The sequence below is a fragment of the Parasteatoda tepidariorum genome, chromosome 2, assembly GCF_982258835.1.
Source record: "Parasteatoda tepidariorum strain Cologne lab strain chromosome 2, Ptep-v5.0, whole genome shotgun sequence".
Lineage (NCBI taxonomy): Eukaryota > Metazoa > Arthropoda > Arachnida > Araneae > Theridiidae > Parasteatoda > Parasteatoda tepidariorum.
Genome location: NC_141756.1, coordinates 26,726,707 through 26,749,676, shown reverse-complemented (window position 1 = coordinate 26,749,676; position 22,970 = coordinate 26,726,707). Strand labels below are relative to the sequence as shown.

Below are 22,970 nucleotides of genomic sequence, written 5' to 3'. Positions count from 1 at the left end.
CTTGCTAGGATTGCAGAAAACTGCCCCTTATCTACCGCTGTATCAATATAATAGTTCAAAGAACCAGTTTTTAAGAATGTAAGGTTACGACGAATTCATATAACATTATGGTTCGAAGTGTTTAAATTTTTGAATATGATAGCTGTTGTACCATGGATAAGGAAACAACAAATCTACAAAAATTATATCCATAATCCAATACCTTAATACAATTTTTTACCCTAATACAAATATAAAAAAGTGTCATTGTACTTACAGTGCTGTCTCCCCAGTGCTTATCCCTTAGACTAGCTGCAAGAGATGGACTTGTAGATGATCCCACTCTCAGGTACTGTCTCAACCTCATTGGAAAATCAGTATCTCTCAACTGCAACAAATATGTATCCGGACCATTTTGATAGCTAGAAAACAAAATGAATGAGTTACGAGAAATGCTTACAAATTTATTCTTTTGATGGAATTTTTCTTTGAATCATTCATTGTCACAAACTATATCCATCCATGAAGAACATGAAATATGAAGAACATGAGAGCACGAGTGTGAATAATATGAATATATAAAGCACGAGTATGGATATAGAAATCTTTATTTTTCTGATCGATATTCTGACGGAAAGAGATGAAAAAGGGGTAAAATAAATGTAGAAATTGAAAAAGCATAAATATGAATATGAAAAACATGTACGCAAGTGTGAAAAATTTATATATATAAAGCACGATTTTTTATTCGTTTTCTGCCAGAAAGTGAGAAAAAATTGTAAAATAATTGTAGGAATAAAAAAATTTATGAACATGAATGCGAGTGTGAAGAATATGAATATAGAAAGCACAAATATAAATATGAACATGGATGTAAATAGCATGAACAAGAATATAAAAAACATAATGTACATTGGCATGAACATGAATAGGAACCTAAGAACATGAATAGGAACATAAGAACATGAATAGGAACATAAAAAACATGAATAGGAACATGAGAACATGAATAGGAACATAAGAACATGAATAGGAACATAAGAACAAGAATAGGAACATAAGAACATGAATAGGAACATGGAAAATATGAAAAGCATGAATACGAAAATATGAACTTGAGTGTAGAGAACATAAATAAGAGTATGAAGGATATAAGAATAGGTGTGAAGAACAAGAATAGGAATATGAGGAACATTAATAAGAGCTCACAATAAGATAAGAACAAAAACCAACCTGCTTTCAGATCTGAAGTCAATGTCTTCCCGATTGATCTTTTGACGGAAAGTGACATCGTCAAAATGAGATGGCTTGACGTGTGATCTTTCCAAATCTCTTTCCGGACTGCTTTCGGGAGTGTAGGGTTCTCCTGGGGGATAAATCATTTTGCTGGGGTGATGGAAACAAGATTCTAAGGTACGTCGACGGTAGTATCGTTTGCAAGAAGCATTGGCGTACTTAAATAAAAAGGATTATATTAAAAAAATATTAATAAGAAGAAATAATTAAAAAACTTAATAAAGAAGTAATAAGGAAATATTTAAAAAACTTAATTAAAAATATATAAAGAAGTAAAATTAAATAAATTAAAACAGTAGTAATTTGAATAAAAAAATTAATTGAAAGTCTTTGTTTGAATTCTATTAATAAAAGAACATAGTAAAGGAAAAGTAAATTTCATAATTATAAATGTTTAATATGATAAATTTCAATTTTGTTTAAACGTTAATTTTTTAAAATTAATTGAAATAAAAACAAACCCAATCTCTCCATCTCTTCTGATATTCCCTCAATCGTTCCATATTGTTGAGAACTCTATCCGCCGAAGTTTTTTCCAAATAGTACTATAAATATGATATTTGATTATAATATAAAATTTTACATAATCATGATAAAGTATTAAATTTATGAATTAAAAGATAATGGAAGTATTGTTTGGTTTCAAAACCACACACTCTCAGAAATAAAAATCTCACTTTTGACGACTTGGCAATCTTGGAGCTATATTTAGTTAATTATGAGACTTATTTCGTCACGAAATTACGTGGTATAAAGGGAAACGGAAACTATCAAATAAATGACGAACATGTATCCTCAACTCGAAACTTCATCGTTGTGTATTGTGGGAGATTGTTAACCAGAATAAAACTAAGAGAAGACTAGACGATCAAAAAGAAGAAAACTAAATAAGCTGGCCGGACTATATAGCGGGCAAGGTGTTTATCTCGCACCAGAAGGAACATGGGTTCGAATCCAGCCTCAGAATTTATCTAATTGTTCTATTTGTATTTCTTTTGTTATTAAGGTAACATCAACTAAGCGATGCGTTGCCCATTATCTAGTGATTATTAGAAAAGTTAGGCGTCATGTGGTTTTTTCTTCTTTTTTGGAAGGAAATCTCAAGGAATGTCAAGGAAATCCGCTTCCTTGAAGAAGTGACGATAGTTATTTCGTCACTTTGACGAAATATTTACTCGGAGCATATATCAGGAAACGGTTTCGTCAAAAAAGAAGAAAAATTCACGATAATCGAGTATTCATTTCACTGAAGCCCCTTCACTGGAATTTCACAGGAGTACCTTTTTTTTTAATGACACAGGGGTACCCTTTTCTTGAATTTCACTGGAACACCCTTTACTGGAGTACCCTTCATTTGAATTTCCCTGAAGAATCCTTCATTGGCAAACCTTTTCGCTAAATTTTACTGGAGAATATCCTTGAATTTCGTAGGAGTACCCTTTCCTTGAATTTCACGAGAGTATCGTAAGTACCCCGATAAAAGCTCAATAAGATGGAACTCAAATGTAGTTTTTACAGTCTTTTTTATTTATCAAAATTAATAAAAAGTACCACTTTAACATTAAAAGCAGTTAAAAAAAACATAAAAGCATTCCAAAAGACTTAAGCATTCCAAAAAGACTTAAAAGCATTCCAAATCCAGAGTTCGTAAAAAAAAAACAGTATCAAATGGTTGCTCTAGTTGTTCACAAAATATTTGCTACAATGAGAAAAAAAAGTCTAGTCGAAAATACGAGAATTTGGTAAAATTTTCTCAATGGAAAAAAATCGAAGCGTTTAGTAATGATTTTTATAAAATTAACAATAAAACATGGTTTCGTAATTTATGATAAAATTTGGTAAATCTGATAAAACTTAGTAATTTTATCATGCTATTTTAGAGTATAGTATAAAATCATGTATTCGGCTAAATTAACTCTTCTGTAGATATTATTTACTAAATGTGAGGTAATAAGATCTTTAATTTTGAAAAGCATAATTTTCTGTAAACCGCTACCATATGAATAGAAAAATTACCAAATGAATATCTTAAATACCGTATTGTATTACGATTTTTTTAAAACAGAATTATGTTTTTTCCCTCCAGAAATGTAATAACTATACAGTACGGTAATTTTATCAGAATTTTTTCTCCGTGTTAAAACTCAGGAATTGATTTTGAAACCAAACGCCTCCATAAATGTCATAAACTCGAGTATTACCTTGATCCACCTATGCTGTAAAGCTGTTTTTACATCCATCCGTCCCCTAAAAACAACGATTCATTTGTTAAAAGAATTTTTAAGTTTAGTTAAGCGAATGCTAAAATCTGTTTCCAAATTATTAACACATTTTTAAACAACGTAAAAGTGTACTTAGGATCAAAGACGAGTAATTTGGACATGAAGTCTTTGGCATCGTCACTGACTCCTGTAAACGCATCTTCACTGAAGTTGATTTTTCCCTGCTGCAGCCTGGTCAGCGTCTCCCGGTCATTCTCCCCCAAGAACGGGGAAATGCCACTCAGCCTGAAGGTAGGAGATCAAAAGATATAGATACAGATAAACAATAACTGAGAGAACAGTATTCAGGAAACATAATTATACTTACAACAGGTAGGTAATAACTCCTACACTCCTGTAAAAAAATAATTTCCATTAGAACAAAAAATACCAGTTTTCTTATTAACATTTTGGGTAACAATAAAAATAACCACTTTATTGTTATTTCTAGTAAAACAACTAAAAAAAGCTAAAAGTAAGTCTGAGAAATCAGTATAATTCTTTATATACTGTCTGTACGTTTGAATCATTCCTGTCAAATTTCCTGTCAGCCTAATACGGCATTAACAGAAAAAGAAACCTGTTACAGCCGGAAGTGGAGCTGGGTGGGTTATGATGATAAAAGCTCTAAAATTTCATAATACACAGCATGAGCCGCAATTTCTCAGGAGATACAGCGTTTGCCTTCTAATGAGGCAAACCGGGTTCGAATCCCAGTCGATACGAATTCCGCATCCGGCTCACACCGACCACAGTGCTGACGTGAAATATCCTCAGTGGTAGACTGATTATGGGTTAGAGCCCCTTTGCTGTCAGGCTAAACGTGTGAGGTTCTCGTGGTTTTCCTCTCCATGTAACGCAAAGATGGGTTAGCTCCATCGGAAAGTCCTCCACAAAGGCAAATTTCTCCCAATGCTCGATCCAGGAGTTCCCTTGTCTTCTGGATTGGGTTCAAAATCACAAGGTTACAGAGTTGAACATTTGTAGTTGTAAACCCATAAAATTGGCGTATTATTTTCCATTCGCGTGAAAAGGAATTTACAGCACGAAACAAATAATTTAACAGTTGAAATGTCTTATTTTTTTATTGTAATTTCAAAATGTATTGTTAACATTCTTATATTTATACAAAGCTTTAATAAAGACTTTTATTTCCAAGTTTGAGTTATTTTTTTACTACTTAGATAAATGAGTGGGAATATCAGTTAAGCTTAATCGAGTAGAGAATTAAAGATAGATCTTTTAAAAAAATGCGTCAGTATGTGATAATAACTTCAGTAATTTCAGCCCCGTAACTTTATTTAATTCTGTAGTCGTCGTTGAACAGTTAACCCATTTTTGGGTTTACGGCTATCTAAGTTCCACTCCATAGTCTTGTAATTTTGAACCCAACCTAGAAGACAAAAGAACTCCTAGATTAAGCATTGGGACAAACTAACCTTCATGGAAGATTTTTTTGATAGAGATAACCCGCACATGTAGAGAATAAACAAACAACAAAAACCTCCCAAGTTTGCCCGATTGTAATGGGGATTCTAACGCATGATCCGTCTACAACTGAGGATATTTTACGTCTGCTCAGTGGAGCGGGCCAGGAGCAGAATTTATATCAACCAGTCATTGCTGGGATTCGAACCTAGGTCACTTCACAGGGAGGCGGGGGCTTTATATACTGATCCACCATGGCACAGCACACATCGTTTGATGTTAACTTTTAAAAAATTTAATCCCTACATTTTTACTCCGATTCTTACGCATTGCGATTTACCAGGAGAAAGTGCATAACAATAATGTGATCATACAAAACAATCATACAATAATCATACAAAATATTGAGAATTCAGATTTTCAGATGTGATATCAATTTTTGTACATTATATAAGAATATAAAACCTAACGCTTGGTAATTGGGAAATTTGCTTTTTTGATAACCGTTAAATGTAAGACGTTAAATAAAGGACAGAGCTTTACCACATGTCTGCAAGCAAGGTTGCTGGTTCTTTCTTCGCTATTTCAGGCGCAACAAATTCAGGATGTCCATACTCTAAGAAATAATCTTTTCCTGGCAACAGTCTAGCAGCCAATCCAAAATCTCCGAATCTGATGTCGTCACTGTTAACTCGAGAAACCATGACATCACCTATCTATAAACAAAATGTTAATGTATCATAAAATAAAGAAAACTATTATGTCCCAAACTCTGAAATTATAAAGTTTTCTGTGATATTTTCACAATTATATATAAATTATGCATCTCGTTTTAGAGTTATAGAATTTATTTTATAATTATGCCATATATGTATTATAATTATGTAATAAATATTAAAAAAAAATATATTACAATTTACAAGGAAACCTTTTTTCTGATAGGCAAAATTTCTCCAAACAGGAATCTGTTGAGCTACAATGAGGTGATATTGGATTTTTATTTGCTAAAAACTTGTATTTTTTTTTAATCAACATTTGAGTAATAGTAAGGAACTTTTAAACTTTTAACTTGATAAATTTTTTTATTGATTGACAAAAATGACATTTTCTAAATGTTCAAAATATCATTTAAGGGGGGACCTCACCCTGAATATTTCAAAAAGTCGAAAAAAATTTCATTACATTTTTCGAATCTTTGTATCCTTTCTAATTTCTGTCTAAAACTATTTCACGGTACCTAACTGCGTTTGGAAGTTATACCGGAAAATAAGAGAGTCGTCGATAAGCAGGTACAGAGGCCCGTTCGGCCGGATTAGGAGGGGCGACATTCTTTTTGTGTCTCATCCATTCTGTTGACTGTGTATAGAAACTTATTGTAGGCATTTCATTTATCGATCATTATATATATGAAATTAAACGTTTTCCCCTACCATAAGTCAAAACTTTAAACGCATTTTTCTCACAACGCTGTTTTTTGATCTGGCGTAACGTTTTTCTCATGATCTATACAACGAAATAAGCTGTTCTTTATTTTAAATTACGTAAAATATATTCTTTAGAAAGTAGCATACGATTTTCTTGATGTTTTTATACTTCGATTTTATATTAGTATTTTAATGAATATTTTTTAATGAAAAACTTAACTTTTTTTTAAGTTGCCGCCATTTTGGTAATTTTGCGAATATCAAAAATCCGCTATGCTACTTCTTAGATAATGTCTTTATGTTTCAGAAAATCTAAACAAAATCGTTTTCCTATGTTTCAGGACTTCTAAATCCATGAGGTCAGTGAGGTGTTACTTTTTGATGACCAGCCACACACGAAGCTGACACCAACTTATTTTTTATTATTTTGTAAAAGAAAAAAATTTAAAATAGACTTAAATTGCAGCTAAATAACATTAAAAAAAACAAGGAGTCTCTGCATTGTCTCCATTACTTTAAAAAAAAATTCCAGAAAAACGTTAATATTTTACCATCTCAGGGTGGGGTCCCCCCCCCCCCAAGATGCCCTTTTCAATTATTTTCATTTATAATTAACTTTGGCAACATCTATAATTAATGCATTATATATTATGTGTAACTTATGAATAATATTTGTTGTTATGTACCATTTTGATCATTATCGCTAATTTATCTTCATACAATTCTGTGTAATTTGTAATTTACATTTGTTAATAATAGTTAATATAGTAACATATACATTAGATTTTTTATAATATTAATATAGTAATTATTAATGCTATTAACACTTTGATTATAGTTACCGCTAGTCCAAGATGTCCAACATAGCGACTATGCATGTAATCTAAGCCCTCCAGTAGTTGCTTAATGTAATAAGCTATCATTCGTTCAGAAACTCCACCTTTTTTAATGATATCACCGAGAAGCTCTCCACCACCACATCTAATTAGACATTAAGAACAAGAAACAGAGAATCCAAGACATTCAGTTAAAGATCTCATTACAGAAATTTATAAACATGCAAAACACATCGACAAACACTTATAATATTCAATTCGGAAATTAAACTTCGAAATCTATTTAAATTAAAATAACATAAAGAATAATAATTTGAAGATAAATGGTAACAAAATGAAATGGAAATATTTCAATTTACAGATTTTTAAGAAGTAATTGATTGTTAGAGATTCCAGTATCAATTTTAAATTTCGTATAGAATCGTTTTTGTAACAATATTGCAATAGTATAGTTTTGTATCATATACCAAAATATGGTAAAAGTGAACTCCAGTTTACGTAGCCAGCAAATAAATACCAATTTTTGGTGTTACGTAGCTCGGAATTTTCAACATGCGTACAACTTTCCTGACATACAAAATTTGTTCACGTAACATGAAGACACTTTAATGCCGTCATTCATAACTCACAACATGATTCCATAACATCACGCATAACTGCCAAAAATTAGATCATACAATTTCTACTATCATAACGAGTTTCAGGCAACTTTCATGGAATACAATTTTTTTTCTCACTTCACACAAAATAAAGACTATCAACCATTTGTAGGCCAATAAATGCCTTTCTATGTATGAGGCATGTGTTTAGGGTTCTTATTTTTTATGTATTTCAAAATCAGGATGTTTTTGCACATGAATGTCATTCTGTGAGTGTGGAATATATATATTTCTTTTGGCATCTTTCTTTATTCAATTTATACAGGGTGTTTATAAAGTCCCGGACCCATTTTGATGCTTAATAACTCATAAAATAATAAAGATAGGTTAAAATTAATAGCATAAATGGTTAGATAGACTCAAAAAGTTTCATGACCCTTGTCAATGAGCTTCCACGTGTGCCCCCTTCGTCGCACGGAGAATATCAAGTCGATATCAAGGCCTAGGAGGATGGCGTTTGCAACAGATATGGTGGGAAGGATAGAAGATGATGCCGATTTTCTGAAGCGCATAATGTTCTTCGACGAAGCATCCTTTCATGTTTCTAGCATTGTTAATCGCCATAATGTGCGCATATGGGGATCTGAAAACCCCCATGAATACCGTGAGACACAAAGGGATTCCCCAAAGGTTAATGTGTGGTGTGGTAATGCACGACCGAGTCATTGGGCCTTTCTTTTTTACAGAAAAGACGGTCTCATCAGTCGTATACTTAGACATGTTGACAAACTTCGTATTTCCACAACTAGAAGAGCTTCAGCCACATGTCTTTTTGCAACAAGATGGTGCACCACCTCATTGGGGTATCATAGTTCGTAGTTCTTTGAATGACCATTTTCCAGGAAGATGGATTGAGCGAGGAGGTCCAATTCCTTGGCCACCCAGATCACCTGATATAACGCCGCTGGACTTTTTTCTTTGGAGATTTATAGGGGACAATGTTTACTGGAGGATCGTGTCGAACATTGATGACCTAAAAGCCAGAATTACAACAGCAATAGCTTCTGTCGATACCGACATGCTTGCCGCTACCTGGCGTGAAATTGACTATCGACTTGATATTCTCCGTTCGACTAAGGGGGCACACGTGGAAGTTCATTGACAAGGGTCATGAAACTTTTTGAGTCTATCTAACCATTTATGTTATTAATTTTAATCTATCTTTATTATTTTATGAGTTATTAAACATCAAAAAGGGTCCGCGACTTTATAAACACCCTGTATTATTTCAACTTAAAACAAAACTAACAAGACGAAGGATACATGTCTGTGACTAATGTCAGAGTGTCTTTTGTCTCAAAAGCATCTCGTAGTCGAACCAGTTTGGGATGACATAGTTGGTTCATGATTTCCATCTCAGATTTCATGAAGTCCTTCAGTTTTCCTTTGCCGTGCATGGTCTTGGCGGCAAAACTGTCTCCTGTCTCTCTCTTTACTGCATGGTACGTGATACCTTGGGTACCTCTGCACAAAAATAGTAAAAGTCATAATTAAAAAACATTATTTACAGTTAAGTTTACTCTATTCAAATTCACTATTTTAAATTCGATGGAATGTAATTTACCTTCCTAGTTCATCCCCGATGTCATAGAAATCTTCAAATGGCTTGACACGTGATCTGACAGGAATTGGACGACAAAACGTTTTGAAATCGAACATATCTTCAGCTTCTGAAAGTGAAAAAATATATTTAGTTGTAAGTTTGTTCAAAATGATCAGACGCAGTCGAATAACGCATATTGTGAAAATATTTGAGAGCGCTGCAATTAAGTATGCTTTGTTCGTATAATTCAATCTTCCAGTCTTGCTCCAAATCCAGTAAAATTCGTCATTTTTATCAGAAATCTCATCTCTAATATGTCTGAAACTGAAGTCATTGCAATTTCATCTTAAAAATCGTTTTTGATGTATTAAACACTCTCAGAAATAAAACTCTCAATTTTTATAATTCAGCAATCCTTGAGTTACATTTCGTTAATTTTGAGAACTACTTCGTGACGAAATCACGTGATCACGGAATGGAAACTTTCAAATATCTGACGAAAATGTTTCTTCAATTCGAAACTTCATCGTAGTGCATTGTAGTTGAGTGTTAGCTAGATTGACGAAACCAGGATAAAGGCTAGTGATCGAAAATAAATGACGAAATAAGCCAACAAGTGTGCATGTGGTGGTCAAGGAGTTGGCCTCGTACCAGTAAGACACTGGGTTTGAGTCCCGCTTAGGGCATGGGTGTAATTTCTCCCCCTGTGTTCCATTTGTCTTTCTTGTGTAATTAGGGTGACATTGACCCAGTTATATGGTGCCCAGGATAAACTGATTTTAAGAAAGTTAGATACATTCGGTACAATGAGTACTATGAGGGGTCTTTTTTTTGGAAAAAAAATATATAAAGATGAAATATTTCTATACTCTTAATGAAATTCGTTTACTTGAAGAAGTGACGGTTGTTATTTCATCACTTTAACGAAATGTTTGCTTGGAGTAAATACCAGGAAACGGTTTCGTTAAAAACAAAGAAAGTTTCTTGAAATTTGAGTATCCATTTTCTTACAGTGGAAAGAGTCCAATGTAATATAAACCAAGAATCTTCAAGCTATGGCCTACGGTGGCAGATTTGACATACTAAGCAGATTTGGATATTTACATAATCTGCATATTTTGTGAGTGATACCACCGAACAAAATAAATAGAAATGTCTATGTTTCAGTTTTTATAATAATAATGGTACGATAAAATTAAAACAACAAATAATTTAAAGAACAGAAATTTATACCTTCGACATTCAGAGATGCTGAACTGGTTGCAGTTCCAGCAATATTAGCTGCCTGGCAGGAATAGAGGGCATTGTCTCTGGTAATGAGGTTGCTTATAAAGAGGGTGCACTTGTCTGGCTCTTCCCACAGAATCTTCACTCTCTCTGACTCGTAGAGGGGGTGCCAATCTCTGAACCACTTTATTTTAGGGTAAGGCAGTCCAGTCACGCGACATTGCATGCGAGCACTGCGTCTGGACATAGCGGTCGTTTCATCAAGTCTCTCGATGAAGACTGGACGTTCTGAAAAATGATGAGTTGATATGGTCAAGAAAATCCAGAACTAAGGGTGTTACCAAAACAGTTATGAATATAAATTAAGAACAGAGTTTATAATGATAAAAAATCGTAATTATAAACTGGAACCGAAATTTAATCTTCACAAAGTTTTAAAAACAGATAAAATAAAAAAAAAAAATTTAAAAAAAAAAGGAGAAATAACGTTAAATATTAAAAATTCGAATAAAAGGCACTTTCATCAGTAGGTAAACTACTGTGAATGTGTCACGTGCATTTTAAAAACGTTCTTTAAGAAATATTTTAATACTGTTGAAGGAAAACATGGTTGCATAAATATCTTATTGGTACAAAAACTACATTTTTAAACATTCTTATTAATCCCAAAGATCGTCCGAATAAAATGGTGTTTCTTAATTACTTACCTGCAATCAACAGCTTGATCTTCATGGTTGCTTCTCCTTCATCGTTAACAGCCAGGCAAGTGTAGGTGCCCACATAATCATCATTCATGCAGTCAATAAACACGCACAGTTTACCATTTCGATCTTGCATGAAACTATATTTGTCTTTCCCAATCTGAAATAATCATAAATGATGGTCACAGTCAGTTTAAAAGCTTCATTGCATTGGTTGATTAAGATGTCAATCAAGTGACACGAATGTGTATTAACGTTCAGTTATTCATCCTTTGTTTGAGGGATATTTGGGGATAAGTGGTCATAGTCGTTATAACGCCTACAAAAAATAGTAGAACGTCGGAAATTTTGATAGTTTTTTTTTTTGACTAAATGAAGTTAGTGTACGTAAATTTTTTTCTTAATACATTTCTGCATCATTGATTCGTGGGAATAGATTGAAAAAAAAATGCCCGCCTACAGCAGTTTCTTCGGCTCTTGGCACCTATTGGCGTGAATACAGTTTTTTGATAATGGTCAACAAAGTTAAAATCCCGAATTTGTCAAATTTTAAAGATAAAGGCAGTAAAAGGATTTTCACAGTCCAGAGAGCGAAATGATGTTTTAATTTTTGTTCAGAAAGAAACAACTCTAAAATTTGTTGGGGATGCATTAAACGTTGTCAAAGTAAGTAGATTGAATTTTGGCTAATTTTTTTTCGTGGAAATTATTGGTTTCTGACAAAGATAGCTGTTTCTATATTAAAAGTCACAACGGGATAATTAATTGCATAAAAAATAACATGTTCCTCATATGACGGGAAGTATTCTATTACTAACATCCTAACTAGCTTTGATGTAAATTTTTTAGTCCTTATGGCACTTGAAATATGACGTTTGAAAAAGTAATTGCCCCAGAGTGATTATTGCTGATACAAAGTGATTAATTTTTAAAGGATTTCTTATTTCGTACTTTTATTCTGTTTAATATATCAATTAAAATATTAAACCTTAATGCATCAGAGAGATCTTCCATAACAACATTTTGTTTTATTAATAAGTAAATTACTTATATCAATTCAAATATCGTGAAAAATACACCTTCTTTTCATTATAGTACTTCGCATTAACATAAAATAGCTTCCAGGAAAGTTTATATTAATTTGAAAGAGTAAAATTATTTACAGAAGTTAATGAATGATAATTCGTTTAAATTAATGTAGGCTTTAAATTATTTTAGGAGATGATTATGCTGAGAAATTTACAATAACACTAATCCTTTTGTAAACCATAAATTATTACATAATATATAAAAACTTTCACTTTATTTACTTGAAGTTGCATTATTTTTAATTCAAATATTTACATTATAAATAATATGATGTAGGGGTAAGTGGGTTGAAACCGTGTAGATGGGTAAAACTAGGTACCTTGATTTCATCGAAATTGGTTCTGCCTTCTAGCAGACAAACTGAATAACATTTTACTATAAGAAAAAGGATATACCAGATTGATGTGTTGTGGATTGATTTACTGCGTCTGTGTAGGTAAGTCTGTTTTACTATGTCAATTCTCTAATGTTCAAGTGCCATATCACATTTCTTCGAAAAGGACGCCAAATTAACGGAGTCTTATGCTCATAATAATAAAAAAAACAGTAATTAAGATTGGATTATTTACTTGTGAATCTCCTTTGAACCACGTGACTTTGGGTTCTGGATGACCATAAACCCAGAATTCTATGGTCACAGGATGACCTTTCACTCCATACATAGCATCTTCTTCTTTTCTCACAAATTTTGGAGGAGCAGCTAATTATAAAAAGGAAAGATTGTGTTAGAATTTGCCTTTTAATTAATTAATAAATAATAAGTTACATGAAGAAACAAAAATAAGCATTTAACTCATTATTTTTACTCATTTTATTCCTTGACGTTTCCTTCTTTCCTCGTTTCTGATTTCCTTTAACTTTCGAAAAGCTATAGCTAATCTTTATTAAATTTTAATTAAATACTGATTTTTGTAATACGCATTCTCTCTACATAAATAAATTTATTTAAAGCTTGAAACACCTATTGATATTGCAAGGGTTACAACTGAGTGATATTTGTACTAAGTATTCTCTGTTCAAATGTCTCTTAGATCTTTCTTTTCTCTAAGCTACTCAGTTAATGTTTAGACGTTATTTGATATATTTTTTAAATACAAAGGTCTAAGGAGAGAAAAGATCGGACATGGGTTATTCAGATTCCGAACCAAAACTTCGGGATTTGAAATCATTTAAGATAAAAACTAGTTTTGAACAAGGAGCTTTTTATCGAAATAAAACAAGAATGACAAAATATTTAAAATTTCTAAAAACAAAACAGTTATAGAAAATTATTGATCTGAGAACAATATATACATTAAATGATTTTTTTCCCATTTAAGAGGAAAATATGCGTAGTTTCTCTCCAATTCCTTTTTTATTCTTTATAAAATATACTTCTATTTTATACGAAACATTTGATAAAAAATCATAATAGAAACACCGAAGGAAATTCAAATTCGTGATGATAAATTAAAATTTTTCAAATTAAAAGGTTTTTTTTAGAATTATTTTAATGTTCATTTCTTTTAGGTTTATGAATGACAATATTACAGGAAAGAAGGGATATATGTATTAAGTGTATGTTTGATAAAGTAGTACGATTATAAATAATTTTATTTTTAAATAGGATTAAAAAATAACTCTTCGCTATGTTTGGAAAGCGTATCGTGTTTGCTTAATAATTTGAGTACTAAGAATTCATTGTAATATTATTTGTATAGATTATTTTAGTTAACACAATAGTAAGAATATTATTGTTCCTGAAATTTTAAACAATTAAGATTTTGATAGTTTCAACAAAAAATTTCCGAACAAAAAAATTGGATATGTTTTTTTAAATAATTGAGTAATTGGCGAACCGATGTTACAAAAAATATTAAAAGCATGCAAAATATTTTTTAGAAATTTTACAGTTATAAAAATAAAGGCTTATTCTTCTTAAAAATACATGCGCTAAAGAAAACTAATAATATACTTAATTCTAATTACCATAAAGAGATAAAGGTGGATGATCAATGAAATAATCTTTCGGTTTGAAATCTGCCGGATCTTGCTGGTAGATCTTGCTTCGGTGGGCTGTGACGTATGGAGAGGGATCACTTATGCCGTGCTTATTTTGGACTCGAACCTGAAACTTGTAATCTTGACCTGGCATCAAATCTCGAACATCACATAATGTATCTTTCAATCCTAAAATTATGGAATAGTTTCAAAACACAATAGTTTTGCTGTAAGAATTTGGAATTATGATTCAATTTGTTTTATATTATAATTACCATATCTTTATCTACCTATTCGTGAATACTCTAAGTACTCGAAGTACAAAAAGAAGAAATTTAACTAAGGTTATATATTCAATTGAAATAAAAACAAAGTTTATTTTTCATTTCAATGCAGAATGCAATAAATAAAAACTATTTGCTTACATTCATTGTGTAGATGATTAAAAATATTTTCTTGATAAAGATTAAAATAATTAAATGTATCAAGATTTATATTTAAGCAATCTCTTAAAGTAATGTTTATAAATATGATAATGTTTTAAGAGTAAATTAAAAGGGTAAACTCTTTCAATTTACTCTTGATGGTAATATTTACTTTGTTCGGTAATACCCTTCGATACATATAGTCTACAAGGCCATCATCTAATTTGAATATAAGATATAAAGCGTGCCATATTTCAAATTTTTTATTCATTTTTTTTCTGATAAAATTATGTCAATGCAATTCTGAAATCAAAATTTTTCGAAAGATAAGCTCACATTATTTGCATTTACGTTTTACATTTGCCTGTTTTTAGACTTTTGACTTATACATTTGTTTTTTATGTAATTTACGTTAAACAATTTTTACGTAGCCAAATCGGTTTTCATTAATATAAACACTAATAAAATTAAATTTAAAAAAATCTAAAAGCAGGAAAATGTTGAGATTTTAGTTACTTACTCAAAAATATAAATCCCACCCATTTTTTTCTTAATATTTTTGCAAACAAGAAAAAGAAACCAAGAGAACCTCTAAAAATTTCACGATTTCTCCTTATCTAATAAAGCGATCCTTTGCTTCTAATCTTTTCTGAAAAGTATAGGCAAAATGATGCTAGATCAGTGGTTTCCAACTGGTGGCTCGAAGGCCGCATCCGCTCCGCGGAGCCATTTTTTTGTGGCCCGTGAACTAAAATATATTAGTTGTCTTTTTTTTGCTGACAATTTTCACAAAAAATCTATATGTGCTTAAAATACTTTTCTCGTTAATAAAAACCTAATTTCTTCGTTTCTGTGAAATTTATTTCTCAGGTTTTGCATCCAAGAAAATATTTATTCAAATACAAAAATAATCGTGTATGTTGTTCGTTTTTATTTCATTTTTTTTTGTACTTTAGTGAATATAATTTAGCATGTTCGTATCCGAAATTTTCTCGGAGAAATTCTCCAATTTAACTTTTTCAAACCACTTATTTTGGACGAAAATATTTACACACACACATTTGTAAATTTAAAATGTAAATATCTATTCTCTGGTGGTTGCAACAGACAAACCTCAATTTTCTCATTGAACATTTTGTGTGCTACTATGTAAGTTTTAATACCAACCTTTTTAAAGTTTTATATCTCAACAATTAGATATCAGTTGCACATTAATTGCTTAATACATAGGTGCACAGGAAAGTTTTAGTAGCCCGAATTTTTTAACATGCGATTAAATATTTTTAAAAATCTATTTCTTATTTTAATTTGTAATTCAATACTTTTGTTTTGTACATCTTGGTAAAAATCTGACAGTGATATTTAATGTTCCTTCAAACATAAAAGAGTCCTACATAAAATTTTGATAAAGTTGCGGCCCGCCACATGATTTGTGTTTTTAATTGTGGCCCCCGGCCTAATGCCGGAAACCCCTGTGCTAGATCATCAAAAGTTTAAGTACCAAAAAATAAAAAAAGCAAACGGAAATTAACCTAAAATCTAAGAAGGGGAAGACTAGACGTGTTTTAAGTTTAGCACGTAGTTAAACTGTCATTATTATATTATTAAAAGTTACCCGTTTTATATGGTGTCCACTCTCCATTGGGATGCTTAGCCATTTCCAATTGGTAAGTAACTGGTACTCTAGGCGCAGTAGGTACTGATGGCTTCCATCCTAAAGTCAGGGAAGAATCGTCCATTCGAACAATTCTTGGCTTCTCAGAAAGCGGTACTGGTATACCTAAGTTGAAATAACGAAATTAGTTAAAAAGTAAAGTATCCCCTTAATATACACGACCACCTTGGGTCGTGAATGCTAAGGTGATGTGGTACTGAGTGTGGTAATGTACTCAGTATTGTTCATAGGCCGAATCACACAATTTCTTTGTCGAATTACATGCACAGATTGAATTACGCCTATTACTTAGAATTATATGAAATGTCTCTAATTAACTGGCATAAGTAAATATAATAATTGTCATAAGTAATTCTAATGTCTAATTAATTGTCATTTGTAAAAAGAAAATAGTTAATTTTGCTTTCAGTTTTGAATAAAATTGCATAAAAATAAGAAAATTTAAACTAAAATTTCATATTTAGTTTAAAAGTTAAGAGGAACAAGGTACAAAGGGACACACTAAAAAAGTGCATTATTTAAATTCAAAAATAAGCCATGGTCAGCTGTATGTGTGGAACTTAAATTCTTTTATAAAGTCAATAAATGTCATAGCTTTTAATGAGAAAATATATTTTTATAAAAAGCTTTCTGTTGTTGCTATATTTTGTTCGATTTTCTAAAGTTGATGTTCTTAGATTTAATAAAATGTCCCTTGAAACTTTCTCCCACTAAATTTTTCACGTTACACTTTTACGGGTAGTAAGTATGTTTTGGAGACTAAAAAGACTAAAACAAATTTTTGAGCTAGAATCATTGTGAAATAATTTGCGTAAAAATAGTTTAAAAAGAGGCAATACAATTTAGTATAATAAATTAAAATTTTGAATATTTTCTAGTCAATTTATTTCCACTACACTGAAATATATTTCGAAAGCTTATTTTAAATTTATTTTATTAATTTAAATCTCAGAAAGAAGCGTTTGAAAGCGGAAGAAAAAGAATATCTTATTAGACATGCATCGAATTTACAATTTCATACATTAAAATTCCCTGTAGTAATTCAAGATTTGTGTTTCTGGGGCTATTTGAAAAGATAATTGACAAATAAAATAAAATTGTCCTTCATATGGTATGCAACACAACATTAAGTACACACTTAAAAAAAACTAAAAATCTTTTAAACTCATCCATTAATAAAAATTTTTATTCATTTTATGCTTTTAAAAGTAAATGACAACATTTTACGAAAACAAAACTAAATTAACTAAACATATCTAACAATAAGCAGAACAAAAACTAAACACATAAACACATGAAAATTGTTAAAAATAACAAAAAGAAACATTAAATTAAACATTTATGTAGATCGAGAAATAAATAACTTATGAGAAATTCTCATCGTTGGTTTTAATAACAGTAACTAATAAAATAATTTTTTTCTTACTTTATCCTCGCAAAATACTTAATTTCAAATTTAGTACTAAAATTATAATTGTCTAAATACTGAAAACTAAAAATAAGAGTGTAATGAAATAATTTACCTGTTTTTTTGAATTTTCCAAAATCGACAAATTGATCGCCAATCGGAGTGATGTATTTTTGATCTAAACCTGTAGAACAAAGGATAATCCAGTATTTATTAAAATGCTCCATCAAAGTAGGAATTTGTTCATGGAATTGAAAGATTAGTGCTTTGTAGTTAAAAGTACTTAACAGTTCAGTATCCCATTTATTTTCAATTTCTTACTGGAGGCAGGTTCCTGTGTATCGTAGCTTATTTTGTGTACTGTACATTGTGGACGGTAGTATATGTCAATCAAGTTGAAAGTGATCGACTATAGTGAGTAAGCCTAAATGATACTTTTAGTTTGAAAGACTGCTAGTGTACAATGCACTTAAGCAATGGAAAAAACTGAACATATTGAATTACTTTTGATCTAATAATCAGATTTTCAGGTACGAAGACCGTTTTTCAATCGGTCCAGGGGGTTGGACCTCAAATATACTAATTAGTTAGCGCACACCATAATTTAAGTTACTAAATCAGACACAAAAAAGTACTAGCAGTTCTTTGAATAAACATACCTTTTTCTTGTTGAAAGATTCGAATTTCCGACCCCCAAAATATAGGGGGACATATGGTCTTAATAGCTTGGCCACGAATAGCTTGGTTTGGCGGTCAAAGATTTAGAACCCTTATTGTTAATTTTACTTTTTTCATATTACGTAATATAGCGAAAACTTTTTAAACGAATTGAAACATTTTTCACCGCAAATATGAAATTTATTTATCCAAAGATGATTTCACGCAAAAAATAATTTTCAATAATCATTCATTATTTTATTTAAAAATATTCTAAAACATTTTTTTAATTGTAAGGAATATGAATTTTTACATATGAATTTTTAAAGAATATGAATCTTATATGACAAAATACAATGTTCGAATGAAATCCGTTGAATAGTTTCTGAGAAATATAATTTTAACTATTTGACTTTTTCAAAATTCAATTTTTAGGAGCTATTCAACAGATTTCGCTCGAATTTTGCATTTTTCATATAAGATCACATTCTTAGAAATGATGTAAAAATTAGTATACCTTGGAATTTTAAAAATTAGTTTACATTACTGTTTTAAAAATTAGTATACCTTACAATGACTTTTATTAAATAAAACAATAAAAAATAATGAAAGATTATTAAAAACTGTTTCTGCGTGGAGCAATCTTCGGAAAAAAGCGAATTTTATAATTGTGGCAAAATGTTTTTAATTCACATGAAAAGTTCTCGAGATATGGTGAAATACGAAAAAAGTACAATTAACTCTAAGGGTTCCAAATTTTCGACCGCTCTTCAGGCAAAACTATAGGGACAATATTTTCTCAGATTGTTGCTACATCCTATATTTCGGGGGTCAGAAATCATTGTCCCTCGAAAAAAAGTAAGTTTATTCAGGGAAAGTACTTTTTTGTGTCTTATTTCATAACTTAAGATTATAACTTAGCATATTTGAGGTCACCATCCTGAACCATAAGGATTGAATCCTAGTACGTGAAAATCCGATCACCAGATCAAAAGTAATTCAGGGTGTTTTGGTTATCTTTTGGGGCACTGAACATAATTTTATAAATGACAATGTTTATATACCTCAAATTCTCATTTATGAAAAATTATATTTATGTTCCCTCATTACCAACAACAATGCAGGAACGCTTTATTGCACATATGGACGGAACTGGTACTCCATTGGGATATAGTCTGGGTAACTTAGGGTACATAGAGTACCTATGTACAATATTTGTACCAAGTACAATATTTGTAGTATGTGCTAAAAACTTGATGGGTGTATACATCCTTTCAATCCTTTTCTTTGTACATTGTATAATAATAAAACAATCCTTGGAAACTTCAATTATCATTTAGGCTAGTCATATGCATATTGTAGTTTATATTTTTCGTTGATTACTATAAAAATATATTACAAACTGATAAATATATTTTTATAATAAGTTATTTTCCATTTTAGTGATAGTACTTTTTTATGTTAAAATAAATTACGATTGTATTTTAGTTTATTATATCGCATTGCATATAGCAATGCATAAGTAGAATGTTTTTCAATAGTTTTTATAATATTTTAATCAAATGCACCTTGTAACTTATGTTGTGCTTCAATTAATTGTATATCGTAGTTTTAACTGCTTTTTATTAAGTAGTACAGACTGATTCATGTTTTTATTTTTATTTTTATATATTGTTATTATAGTTCATTTTTTTCAATTGTGTATTTTATTTTATTTTATAACCGTTGTTGAACAGCCGACCAAATTTCATGGGTTTACGACTACTTACGTTCAACTCCGTAGCCTTGTAATTTTGAACCAATCCAGAGGACAAGGAAACTCCTGGATCAGTACCCCCAGAGGTATTGATTTGTTGTGGGAACATGGAGGACTTTGAGACTCGACAGATTTAACGTGCATCAGTCACCATTTACTACACGGGGAGTCTTCTGCCGGCGAGGATCGAGCCCACGACCTCTTGGATATGGGCCCAGCGCCCTACCGACCAGGCTATCCCGGCCCTCAATTGTGTATTATAGTTTTTGGAGAATATTTGTCAATCACACATTATAGTTAACCCTTTCCTTCTCGCTCCCGTGAAAATGATGGGGTGAGGCTTCGCCCTCTATTTCTCGCTCCAGTGATATTGACGGGCTGGAGTGTTCAGAAGTAACGCGCCAATAAGAATAAAACTAATTCATTTCTTTTGCCCGGAAAACATTTCATTTTAAATTTCACACACCAGATGGCAGTACCTGAATATTTTTAAGATAATTGTAGATAGTTAGTTTATTTTAGACTAGATGTCAGCACTAATCAAATACGTAATGCGAATACGAAAGCCAAAAAAATAGGCACTTTTATGATCGTTTTCTTGAAAATTAACCGATCGTTATGGGGTTAATACTACATTTTAGTCAACCAAATATTATAATTTTTATTGATTTGTAGTCGAGTTCAGTTTTATTGCTTATTTCAGTTGATATCAGCCAATTCGGGCTCCGTAGTTGAGTGAAGAATTTGACACAACAAGATTTTACAAAGCGTGTCCTAATTTTAAACAGTCCTAATTTGAGCTCAAACTTTAAACTTGTTAGAAACTTGAACCACAGAATAAACTGAAATATAACTTACTGAAAAAAATAGGCTAAAACAAAAGTTTATCTACCAATAAGATGTTACCTAACTTGATGATTCATTTAATTCTTAAAATATTTCAATCCAATGGGATGATAAAAAACGGAGAAAAGCAATCCCTTGCGATGGTGCAGTAAAAAGGTTTATTATAGTTTCCTAAACTATAACCTTATAAAGAGTAGATGCATGAAAAAATTTAAATATATAAATTTCTGTATTAATGTGGTCAAAATTGGTTTCATTTACGTACTGAAAAATTCGTAACTACATTTTGATTTGAATTTAAATTGATGCCGTGTTAAACTATTTTTCTCCAACAACTTGATAAGTTGTATACTAATTTCCAAATTACTTTTACATCATTATTTGTAAACATCCTTATATTCATTACTTTATTACTTCATTACTTTATTACTTCATTACTTTAAACTCAGCAAGATTTATTTCACGCTAACAAAAATTTCTTAGCATGATTTGATAAAAAGAAAGTTTTAGTACAATTTGCAAAAGTAAGTCATATTAAACTTTTCGTACTACACCCTAAAAAATTCTGGATCAGAATACAGTAAAAAGTACCGACACTCAGGTTACTGGTACTTTTTATCGTAAAATCCCTTTTTTCCAAAAGTTGTTACAGAACAAAAAATCTGATACACCTTACTTTTTACAATAGCAATTACCGTATCACTATAATAATTACAGTGCTAATTACCGTATCACTTTAAATAAACATTGCTGTAAAAACCAAGCTATGTTTTACTATAAAAATGAATTTTACGGACGATGCACCGAAAGTACCGGTACTTTATACTGTAATGTGATCCGGAATTTTTTTTAAAGTGCAAGATTTTGAATTGAAGAACTCGGTGCAATTAAAAATAAATCTATTTTGCTCATATTTGTATAATTTTTCATTATGGACAACAAAGCTGATTCATTTCATGCAAAAACCGAGCTTGAATGTAAGGTCTTGAAAACTATGTAAACCTATTGACATTTTTTTAAACTACCCTTGATTTTTACTTACAATTTGTGACTGTTTTATTACATTAAGCCTTTCAATTTCAAACTGCTTTTAGTGCAATAAAAAAAAGCTACTGAAATTTGGCAGCATATATATAAGTTTGAACGAGCTGTAGTCGGGGAGTATATATTATTATACTTTATATTATTTGTTCACGCTTACTAATTTGCGCATTTAAGAAAACCATGGATTTCTCTCGATTTTAGTTCATCTTATACAAAATAATCTTCAATACTGCTATCCTTATTATATGCTATTCTCATTTTTAGATAAGTTTGATGCATTTTTTTAAAATAAGGATTCTTATTTAAAAGTCATTCTTATTTTTAATAAGGATGATGATTTTTTAGCAGATATAACTGTGAAGAAAAGAAAAAAAAAGAGTTTAGCACTAATATATTCTAATTTGCTTGAAGCTTCATTTTGAGCTAACCACGGATCTTTTTACTACTTGTAGTTCACTTGTAAACTTTTTCTTCGCAAAATATTTAATAATCTACAGGAACTTAAGGAATTATTATAGATATAACCATTGTTAGTTCAATTTTCTCCGAATCAAGATATCTTTCTGTTCGATGGCGATAACTCTAAATTGGGATTGTATGATTCTGTTAATAAATTGATTAAACAAATCGTACATTTTTCATTTCCTTGCTGTACTTATAATGCTATAGGAAGCTTATTCCAAAATGAACTTAACTACCTAGATGGCGTTTTTCGGAATAATATTTTTATATACGA

The 22,970-nt window shown here is 30.9% G+C and overlaps 1 protein-coding gene across 10 annotated transcripts in view; it reads right to left on the bottom strand.

Annotated features, from left to right (window-relative positions):
- The window catches only part of LOC107442351 (protein Obscurin), a 281,510-nt gene that overhangs the window by 19,089 nt on the left and 239,451 nt on the right, over positions 1–22,970 (bottom strand). For all 10 annotated transcript variants that reach the window (XM_087157050.1, XM_087157049.1, XM_087157051.1 and 7 more), the window contains 16 exons: positions 18,047–18,115; positions 16,464–16,628; positions 14,412–14,612; positions 13,013–13,143; positions 11,361–11,514; positions 10,660–10,941; positions 9,448–9,553; positions 9,147–9,347; positions 7,231–7,369; positions 5,508–5,680; positions 3,865–3,891; positions 3,630–3,782; positions 3,477–3,522; positions 1,737–1,820; positions 1,213–1,433; positions 257–401 (listed from right to left, as the gene is read on the bottom strand). In XM_087157050.1, the coding sequence (XP_087013176.1) occupies positions 257–401; positions 1,213–1,433; positions 1,737–1,820; positions 3,477–3,522; positions 3,630–3,782; positions 3,865–3,891; positions 5,508–5,680; positions 7,231–7,369; positions 9,147–9,347; positions 9,448–9,553; positions 10,660–10,941; positions 11,361–11,514; positions 13,013–13,143; positions 14,412–14,612; positions 16,464–16,628; positions 18,047–18,115 (2,297 nt within the window). The remainder of the gene's footprint in view (positions 1–256; positions 402–1,212; positions 1,434–1,736; positions 1,821–3,476; positions 3,523–3,629; positions 3,783–3,864; positions 3,892–5,507; positions 5,681–7,230; positions 7,370–9,146; positions 9,348–9,447; positions 9,554–10,659; positions 10,942–11,360; positions 11,515–13,012; positions 13,144–14,411; positions 14,613–16,463; positions 16,629–18,046; positions 18,116–22,970) is intronic.